Source organism: Nycticebus coucang, chromosome 21 (assembly GCF_027406575.1).
Source record: "Nycticebus coucang isolate mNycCou1 chromosome 21, mNycCou1.pri, whole genome shotgun sequence".
Classification (NCBI taxonomy): Eukaryota; Metazoa; Chordata; class Mammalia; order Primates; family Lorisidae; genus Nycticebus; species Nycticebus coucang.
The window spans coordinates 33,033,791-33,044,728 of NC_069800.1; the positions used below are offsets into that span (position 1 = coordinate 33,033,791).

General features: G+C 40.3%; 1 protein-coding gene across 1 annotated transcript; it reads left to right on the forward strand.

Moving 5' to 3' along the window:
* The first annotated feature begins 4,841 nt into the window (after positions 1-4,841).
* Positions 4,842-5,187, forward strand: LOC128574170 (multifunctional methyltransferase subunit TRM112-like protein). The gene is made up of 2 exons (XM_053574833.1): positions 4,842-4,994; positions 5,026-5,187. Exons 1-2 carry the CDS (start codon positions 4,842-4,844, stop codon positions 5,185-5,187), a joined length of 315 nt encoding a protein of 104 aa, XP_053430808.1.
* The last annotated feature ends 5,751 nt before the right edge of the window (positions 5,188-10,938 follow it).

Here is a 10,938-nt window from a genome sequence, read left to right on the forward strand (position 1 = left end):
AGATAGATATCTGAGTGGTAGATCACTTAGCTGGTGTGTTGATGAATGAAGGACTCAGCTAGCTTGAGAATTAATGTAAATCACAGAATACATTGATCATTGACACTCTGAAGGCACTCACAGCCCTGGGTTCCTCCCTGGGCTTACTTAAAAAAAAAAGAGGCCTGGTGCTGTGGCTCACACCTATAATTTCAACATTCTGTGAGGCTGAGGCAGGTGGATTGCTTGAGCTCATTAGTTAAAAATCAGCCTGATTAACAGTGAGACCCAATTTTACTAAAAACAGAAATAGAAAAAACTGGCCAGGCATCTTGGCAGCACCTATAGTCCCAGCGACTGGGGAGGCTGAAGAAAGAGGATCTCTTGAGCCCAAGAGACTGAGATTGCTGGGAGCTGTGATGATGCCATAGCACTCTACCCAGGGTGATAGAGTGAGATTCCAAAATAAATGCAATCAGAGTGGAAAGCAGGTTAGTTACAAAGGGCCAAGAATCAGATTGACTAATGTTTGTCTTTAGCAACTCAGCTGCAAAAGACATATGAGTAATAAATAAATTCAGAGTGCTGAAAAAAAAACTTTGAACCAAATTGAAATATTGAACAAGGGGAGGGGCAAGATGGCTGACTGGAGCCAGCCTCCAACAGAAGCTCCCATCCAGAGGGAAGGATAATGTCCAGAAAGTACCCAATTAAGCTAAAGACTGAGAGCTGAGCCAAGAGAGAAGAGTGATAACTGCAGGTCACCTCTGTGAGGCAAGCTGTGACTCCAAGAAAGCAAACTTCAGATACAAAATTCATCCCAAAGGAAAAATGTCCGTCCCCTCCCCCAAGAAGGTTGTGTGTTTCTTTTTTTTTTTTTTCATTTTTCTCTTCTTTTGCTCCAATAGCTTTTCTATAGGCAAGCAGTGAACTGAGGACCTCTTGTCTCACCCCACAGGTGAGAGCTGTAGGAAGTGGGGTCTACTTCCCCAGAGAGACCCTGTTGTGACCCTGAGCACTCTCTTGCCAGGCAAAAAAAAAAATGAACTAACATTTTCCCTGCTATTCTGAACTTCCAGTCCACCCTTTCCCACTTGCCTGATGAACCAGAAGCATAACCCCTGCACAGACTGTAGGAGGAGGCTCATGAGCAGTGCCTCCCTCCCTGGCAGGCCCTGCACCCTGCCCCCATCTGGCAAGAGTCTTGCCCCCCAACGCCCCCCCCAAAGTCATGAGCTGAGCACTCTCCTTGCCAAAATCACTGGACACCAGGAACTGCTAGAACCTTGTGCAGCATCCCCCACTCTGCCACTGGATCCGTGTGCCCCACACTCCTGGAGCTACTCCTACATCCAGAACTCCCTGGCTGTGGCAGTCGCCTGGGAGCTGTGCGCATCACTTCCCACAAAGATCCAGCAACAATAGAGTGATTCTGCCAGGGTCTAATCTTGGAGAGATACCTCCCCAACTCTGAGGACTGCCAGAGGAAACCAGAACTCGCTCTTTAAGGATACCAGTGCTGCAGAGCAGCAGGGGCAAAGGTGTGGTGGCTGAGGGAGAAAAGCATTTGCTGACTTGTTACCCTCAGGATTAGACTGAGTCCAAGTGGAACACTTGCCAGTGGCTTTTGAGTACCTGAGGCAGGCAGGCCTCAGCTCCCCCAGCTGGCTGATGGCAGAGGGTAGTGGCCAGGCCATGGGGGCATTGACTTTCCTTTGACTTGGACAGGCACAATCCCTGGTACATCTGCTTATTGGAGGGAGCCAGGACCTCATCCCTGTGGGGTCACCAGTGACTGGGTGTGAAAGAGGAGCAAAGTGGAGAAAGAGACACAGCCTCCTGATCCAACTCTGTTACTGGGAGGGCCTTTTTGACTCCACAGAGCACTGGAGTGAGCCAAATTTGAGCCGCAAGTAGACCTCTGCCATCTAGTTGCTGGAGAACTTTCGAACTCTCCTGCTTGAGAGTTCATACTGACTGGGTCAATTGGTTTGGAACTCCTAACCTGGGCCAATCACCCAAGGATCCTCTTGGGTGGTATCCTGGTTGTGTGGTAACAGGAAGGGTTGATTTTCCTCTTCCATTTGTTGTCCATGGGGGGTTGAGCTGTCTTAGTCACTTGTATTTCTCCACAGCTAAGACTTCACCAGAGTCACTGATCCACTAGGATCGAACAAGAATCAGCTGAATACAAGATAGAGCCACCTAACCCAACCACACCAAGAAGGTTTCCTCAGCCTCAGACTGTAATACTATATGGGTCCTTTGCAAAGCTATAGGGGAAAAAGCTGCAGTCATCAGTCCCAGATCCTTGACAAAGGGCTGGTTAAGCACAACTCCATGAACTCCCAATCCAATTTCACCTTACCTACCCATCTAGCCAATGGTGAAAAACAATCATGAGGTGGAATCAGCAGAAAAACTGGCAACACGAATAATCAGAATAGATATCCTAACAAATGTAATCAGTGCAATCTGATTTATCATACCCTCAATGAATCCCCAACAATAAAAAAAAAATCAGAGTAGATCAACTCCCCCAAGGAATGATATGGCAGACACAGCACAAGATCCTATTCATAAACAAATGACTGAGATATCAGAAATTGAGTTCAGAATTTGGATAGCAAATAAGATCAACATAATGGAGGTAAAGATGGGATTAGAATTTCAAGAAGTAATTCAAAAGATATCTCAAGAATTCAATGAATTCAAAGACAAAATCACCAAAGATTTTGACATCTTGAGTTGCAAATTTGCAGCCCTCAGAGATCTGAGAAACACAGTAGAATCCCTCACTAACAGAATGGAACAGGCAGAAGAAAGGATCTCTGAAATTGAAGACAAAGCTTTTGAATGCTCCCAAATGCTCAAAGAGGAAAAAAAAAAAGGTGGAGAACAAAAATGGATCATTCTATCAGAGCTCTGGGATAATTCAAAGAGTTCTAATATTCACCTTATAGGAATTTCTGAAGGTGATGAGGTTGCTGCAAAGGATACAGAGGCTTTACTTCATGAAATAATTAAAGAGAATTTTACAGACATGCCAAGAGATTCTGAAATTCAGATAGCAGACAGTTTCAGAACACCAGCACAACTCAACCCAAATAAAAATTCTCATAGACACATTATAATTAGCTTTGCCAAAGTTAATATGAAGGAGAAAATTCTGCAAGCAGCCAGACATAAGAAAACCATAACCTAGAAGGGGAAGAACATTAGAATGACTGCAGATCTCTCTGCCAAAATTTTTCAAGCTAGAAGAGGGTGGTCATTGACCTTTAATCTCCTTATCAAAATGACTTTCAATCTAGGATCCTGTATCCAGCTAAACTGAGTTTCATCTATGATGGAGAAATTAAATAATTTAATGACATGCACATGTTGAAGAAATTTGCCATAAATAAATCAGTTCTCCAGGATATTCTCAGATCTATCCTCCATAATGAACAGCACAATCCTCCACCACCAAAATAAACTCACTCAGAAACTTTTGATCAAATTCCAACTTCCACAGTGGTAAAAGAATTAAAAATGTCCACTGGACATTTGAAAAACTCAATACCCAAAATACTATCTTGCTTATCAATACTCTCAATTAATGTGAATGGCTTAAATTGCCCTCTAAAGAGGCACAGGTTGGCTGACTGGATACAAAAACTCAGGCCAGACATCTGATGCATTCAAGAATCTCATCTTACCTTAAAAGATAGACTCAGGGTGAAGGGATGGTCATCTATAATTCAGGCAAATGGAAATCAGAAAAAAGCAGATGTTGCAATTTTATTTGCTGATACAAGAGGCTTTAAACCAAAAAAAGTAAGAAAAGATAATAACAGTCACTTCATATTTATTAAGGGCAACACTCAACATGATGAGATTTCAATTATTAACATTTATGCACCCAACCAGAATGTGCTTCAGTATATGGGAGAGACTCTAACAGACATGAGCAACATGATTTCCTCCAGCACCATAACAGTCGGAGATTTTAACAACCCTTTGGCATTGTTGGACAGATACTCCAACAAGAAGCTAAGCAAAGAAATTTTAGACTTAAACTTAACCATTCAACAATTGGATTTAACAGACATCTACAGAACATGTCATCCTAACAAAACTGAATACACATTCTTCTCATCAGCCCATGTATCATCCTCTAAAACTGATCACATCTTAGGTCACAAGTCTAACCTCAGCAAATTCAAAAGAATAGAAATCATTTCTTGTAATTTCTCGGACCATAATGGAATAAAAGTTGAACTCAGTAACAACAGTAATCTGCATACACATACAAAAACATAGAAACTAAATAACCTCATGATGAATGACAGCTGGGTCATAGAAGAGATTAAGAAGGAAATTACCAAATTTTTGGAACAAAACAATAATGAAGACATGAACTATCAGAACCTCTGGGATACTGCAAAGGCAGTCCTAACAGGGAAATTTATAGCATTGCAAGCCTATCTCAAAAGAATGGAAAGAGAGGAAGTCAACAACTTAATGGGACATCTCAAGCAACTGGAAAAGGAAGAACATTCCAACCCCAATCCCAGCAGAAGAAAAGAAATAACTAAAATTAGAGCAGAACTAAATGAAATTGAAAACAAAAGAATCATACAACTGATCAACCGATCAAAAAGCTAGTTTTTTGAAAAGGTCAATAAAATAGATAAACCTTTGGCTAACCTAACCATAAATAGAAGAGTAAAATCCCTAATTTCATCAGTCAGAAATGATAAAGGCCAAATAACAACAGACTCCTCAGAAATTCAACAAATCCTTAATGAATATTACATAAAACTCTATTGTCTCTTTTGGTGACATGAAACTGCTCACCCACAATCTGCTGAGCTCACATGTGCGTGGGGTGGAGCCCATGGTTTCCCCCTACACACCAGACCACTGAGGTTCACATCAACCCTGTGGAGTTCAACCCTGAGTTCATGGAGTGTATGATACCCAAGGTGGAGTGGGCGGCAGTCCTGGAGGTGGCAGATACCTTGCACCTGGTCGAGGTGCCCAAAGAGCTGATTGAGGGAGCCCAAAGAGCTGATTGAGGGATATGAGCATGATGAGAAATTTCTGAGGAAGATGCACCACATCCTGTTGGAGGTGGATGTGTTGGAGGGCACCCTGCAATGCCCAGAGTCTGGATGTCTGTTCCCCATCACCCGTGGAATCCCCCAACATGCTGCTGAATGATGAGGAAACAGAATTGATCATGCCAGGCACCAGTTTAACATTTTGCAACTGCATGTATCTTTGTTGACATACGTGCTGTTTACCATGTATAACCCCAACCCTGTTCCAATGACATACTGAACACGTGGTGTCCTTGAGCTTGATAGTATATATATATATTTTTTTTCATTAAAGGTTCAAAACCAAAAAAAAAAACCTCTATTCTCAGAAGTATGAAAATCTGAAGGAAATAGATCAATACTTGGAAACATGCCACCCTCCTAGACTTAGACAGAAAGAAGTGGAAATGTTGAACAAGCCTATAACAAGTTCTGAAATAGCATTAACTATAAGAAATCTCCCCAAAAAGAAAAGCCTGGGACCAGATGGCTTCACATAGAATTCTACCAAACCTTAAAAAGAGGAACCAGTACTTATATTACTTAACCTTTTCCAAAACATAAAAAAAGAAGGAATACTTCCCAACACATTCCATGAAGCAAATATCACCCTGATACCCAAACCAGGAAAAGACCCAACAAGAAAAGAAAATTATAGACCAATATCTCTAATGAATATTGATGCAAAAATATTCAATAAGATCCTAGCAAACAGAATCCAACAACACATTATACATCACGACCAGGTGGGTTTCATCCCAGGGTCCCAAGGATGGTTCAATATATGTAAATCCATAAATATAATACATCACATAAATAAATTAAAAAACCATATGATTCTCTCAATTGATGCAGACAAAGCTTTTGATAATATCCAGCATCCTGTCTTGATCAGAACGCTTAAGAAAATAGGCATAGAAGGGACACTTCTTAAACTGATAGAGGCCATCTACAGCAATCTCATAGCCAATATCGTATTGAATGGAGTAAAATTGAAATAATTTTCACTCAGATCAGGAGCAGGCAAGGATGCCCATTGTCTCCACTGCTTTTCAATATTGTAAAGGAAGTCTTAGCCACCTCAATCAGGCAAGAGAAGGCAATCAAGGGGATCCAAATAGGACTAGAGGAGATCAAACTGTCACTCTTCGCAGACGATATGATTATATATCTGGAAAACCTTGGGGAATCAACTACAAAACTCCTAGAAGTGATCAAGGAATTCAGAAACATCTCAGGACATAAAATTAACACTCACAAATCTGTAGCCTTTATGTATACCAACAATAGTCAAGGTGAAAAAACAATCAAGGACTCTATTCCCTTTACAATGGTGCCAAATAAGATGAAATATCTTGGAGTGTATCTAACTAGGACATGAAAGATCTCTATAAAGAGAACTATGAAACTCTGAGAAAAGAAATAGCCGAAGATGTTAACAAATGGAAAAATATACCATGCTCATGGCTGGGAAGAATCAACATTGTTAAAATGTCTATACTACCTAAAGCAATGTACAGATTTAATGCGATCCCTATTAAAGCACCTCTGTCATACTTTAAAGACCTGGAAAAATTAGTACTTTGTTTTATATGGAGACTGAAAACTCCTCAAATAGACAAGACATTACTCAGAAATAAAAACAAAGCAGGAAGAATAACACCTCCAGACTTCAGACTATACTATAAATCAATAGTGATCAAAACAGCATGGTACTGGCGCAAAAATGAGGTAGAATTGAAGACCAAGAGGTAAACCCAGACACTTATTGTCATTTGATCTTTGATAAGCCTATCAAAAATATAACTTGGGGAAAAGATTCAACAAATGGTGCTGGGTGAATTGGCTGGCAATCTGTAGAAGACTGAAATTGGACCCACACCTTTCTCCTCTAACAAAAATTTACTGTCACTCATTAAAGGACTTAAACTAAAGACATGAAACTATAAAAATCCTTGGAGAAAGTGCAGGGGAAACACTTGAAAGAATTGGCCTGGGAGAATACTTTTTGAGGAGGACACCCCAGGCAATTGAAGCAACATTAAAAATACATTACTAGGATCTGATCAAATGTAAAAGCTTCTGCACCTCCAAGAACACACTAAGTAAAGCAAATAGACAGCCCTCAGAATGGGAGAGGATTTTTGCAAGTTGTATTTCCAACAAAGGTCTAATAACCAGAATCCACAGAGAACTCAAACTTAAAACTAAGAAAAAAACAAGTGGAGGGTGGAGAGTAAGACGGCGGCCGAGTAACAGCTTCTTTGCATCTGGGCACCGTGAGTCTGGGGAGATAAGACTCCAGCATCTCTGGCTGGTGGGATCTGCCTATAATCGTCCCTTTGAAGATACAGGGAGTCAGCGACAGACTTCTGGACCCTAAGAGGAGGAAAAAACAGTGGAAAACTGGTAAGTAATCACGTGTGTTCGATTGGTCTAATCCCGCCGACAGCTATAAGTGAAGTAGCAGTGAGGCCAGAAAGGCCTTACCTGTGAAATGTTTTGGTGTTTTTGGACTTGGCACTCAGTTGAACTGCCTTGGGGAGAGCTTGAGTGGGAGTGAGGAGAACTTTGGGCATTCTCAGAGACCCCAGACTGACACACTAAGCCAGACTGATGGAGTTAATAGTGTTTGGCTGTGGGTTGCAGGGAGCCATTGGGATAGAACTGCCCCAACAAGGTCCACCCTAGGGGTTGCAGAGCAAAGATCAGGTGGGACATAGTAACCTAGTGACTAAGCAGCCTAATGGCGGGGTGTGAGCCACCTTGCAGCCCTAACCCTCAGGGGCAGAGTGAGACCAATTTTGGCACAGTGGGTAAGTGGATAGCCACTTCACCAGTGATTCCAGAAACAAGCACTTTCCTGGGGAAGCTTTTACTCAGCAAGTTTAGAAGGTTAAAGTGCCTTTTAAGAGGGCTGAAGAGAGACTCAGGGTGTCTACCCTGTGGGGTTTGAGAAATCACCGTAGGCCTCCAGTTGTATCAGCATTGTAATTAAAATCTCATACCCCAGAAGACCACCTGTTGCCCAGACAATATTCAACAAAATATATATACTGCACTGTTTTTCTTTTTTTGGTTTGTTTGTTTTGTTGTGTGTTGTTTGTTTTTTGGTTATTTTGATGATGTTGTTGTTGTTGTTTTGTTTTTTAATGTCAAACTTTTCTGTACAGATTTTTTCTTTTCTTTTTCTAGTTTTCTGGTATAAATACAATTACCCATTGCTGCCTTTTTCAATAAATAAAACTTCATTTTTGCTAGTGTTTCTACCCCTATTATTTAGTTTTTCACCCAATTTTATCCCATAAAGTTTCTGTTTGCGTGTTTTGGTTGGATTTATAGCATTTTTGTCCTTCCTCTCTACTTGGTGGAGGTGGGGTACTATGTCTAATCAGGTTAGCAAAGAGTTGCTGACCTAAAAGGAAGCACCCGACCGGGCACCCCCAGAGGTTGGGGTTTTTTGAGGTTATGTCAAAGTACAAGACTGTACACCTATATTGTTCTGTCTCCCTCTTTCTGTGCCTCTTTTCTTTTTGTCAATATTCCTTTTACCCACCCCCTCTCCTTTCTCTATTTTTTTTTTTTTGTTCTTTCCTTCTTTCTTTCATCTCTTCTTCCTTTTCAACCTTCTCATCCTTCTGGTTCTACACCAAAATGACTCATTGAAACCTTAGTCCACAGTCACGGGAACTTAAAGAGCAAGAGGAAGTGAAAGGAAAATTAGGGCAAGGAAACAGATAAAAGAAATCACTCATGAGGAAGAATCAGTAGAAAACTCCAGGCAACATGAAGAACCAGTCCAGAACAATCCCTCCAATGGGCCATGAGGTAGCTAGTGCAGAGAATTCCATCAATAAGGAAATGTTAGGAATGACAGAAAGGGAATTTAGAATACACATGTTGAAAACAATGAAAGAAATCATGGAAACAAAGAAGGAAACTGCTAATAAAGTGGAAAATAACCAAAAGGAAATTCAAAAACAGAATCAAATAAGAGATGAACGATATGAAGAATATAAAAAGGACAGAGCAGAGCTGAAGGAAATGAAACAGTCAATCAGGGAATTTAAAGATGCAATGGAAAGTATCAGCAACAGGTTAGACCATGAAGAAGAAAGAATTTCAGAGGTAGAAGACAAAGTTTTTGAGATACCTCAGATATTAAAAGAGGCAGAAAAGAAGAGAGAGAAAGCAGAACGTTCATTGTTAGAATTATGGGACTTTATAAAGCGTTCCAACATACGAGTTATAGGAATTCCAGAAGGGGAAGAAGAATGCACCAGAGGAATGGAAGCCATACCAGAGAATATTATAAAAGAAAATTTCCCAAATATCACCAAAGATTCTGACACACTGCTTTCAGAGGGATATCGGACCCCAGGTCGCCTCAACTCTAACTGAGCTTCTCCAAGACACATTGTGATGAATCTGTCCAAAGTCAAGACAAAAGAAAAGATTCTGCAAGCTGCCAGGAGTAAGTGCCAGTTGACCTGCAGGGGCAAATCCATCAGAGTGACGGCAGACTTCTCTAATGAAACTTTCCAAGCAAGAAGACAATGGTCATCTACCTTTAATCTACTTAAACAGAACAATTTCCAGCCCGGAATTCTGTACCCTGCTAAGCTAAGCTTCCAAATTGACGGAGAAATCAAATCATTTATGGATATACAAACATTGAGGAAATTCGCCACAACAAGACCAGCTCTACAGGAAATAATTCAACCTGTTCTGCACACTGACCACCACAATGGATCAGCAGCAAAGTAAGAACTCAGAAATTAAAGGACAGAACCTAACCTCCACACTGATGCAAAAGATAAAACTAAGCAATGGACTATCACAAAATAAGACGAATAGAATACTACCACACTTATCAACTATCTCAATAAATGTTAATGGCTTGAATTCCCCACTGAAGAGACATAGATTGGTTGACTGGATTAAAAAACACAAGCCATCCATCTGCTGTCTGCAAGAAACACACCTGGCTTCAAATGACAAATTAAAGCTCCGAGTCAAGGGTTGGAAGACAATTTTTCAGGCAAATGGAATTCAGAAGAAAAGAGGAGTTGCAATCTTATTTTCAGATACATGTGGATTTAAAGCAACTAAAGTCAAAAAAGACAAAGATAGTCACTTTATATTGGTCAAGGGAAAAACACAACAAGAAGACATTACAATTCTAAATATTTATGCATCCAATTTAAATGCTCCCGGATTCTTGAAACAGACCTTACTCAGTCTGAGCAATATGATATCTGATAATACCATAATAACAGGGGACCTTAACACTCCTCTTACACAGCTGGACAGATCCTCTAAACAGAAATCAAACAAGGATATAAGAAATTTAAATGAGATTTATAGAACAAATGTGTTTGATAGACGCATATAGAACACTCCATCCCAAAGATAAAGAATACACATTCTTCTCATCACCCCATGGAACATTCTCCAAAATTGATCATATCCTGGGACACAAAACAAATATCAACAGAATCAAAAGAATTGAAATTTTACTTTGTATCTTCTCGGATCATAAGGCACTAAAGGTGGAACCCAACTGTAACAAAAATGCTGGAACCCACCCAAAGGCATGGAAATTAAAAAATCTTCTGTTGAATAACAGATGGGTGCAGGAAGAAATAAAACAGGAAATCAATAACTTCCTTGAGCATAACAACAATGAAGACACAAGCTACCAAAACCTGTGGGATACTGCAAAAGCAGTTTTGAGAGGAAAATTCATCGCTTTAGATGCCTACATTCAAAAAACAGAAAGACAGCACATCAACAATCTCACAAGAGATATTATGGAATTGGAAAAAGAAGAACAATTGAAGCCTAAACTCAGTAGAACAAAGAAATACCC

Excerpts from the sequence above, each read along its gene's own strand:
- LOC128574170 (XM_053574833.1), top strand. The coding sequence starts at position 4,842 with ATGTGCGTGGGGTGGAGCCCATGGTTTCCCCCTACACACCAGACCACT. Across the intron at positions 4,995-5,025 it reads TGGCAGATACCTTGCACCTG|CCCAAAGAGCTGATTGAGGG; the intron begins GTCGAGGTGCCC and ends TGATTGAGGGAG.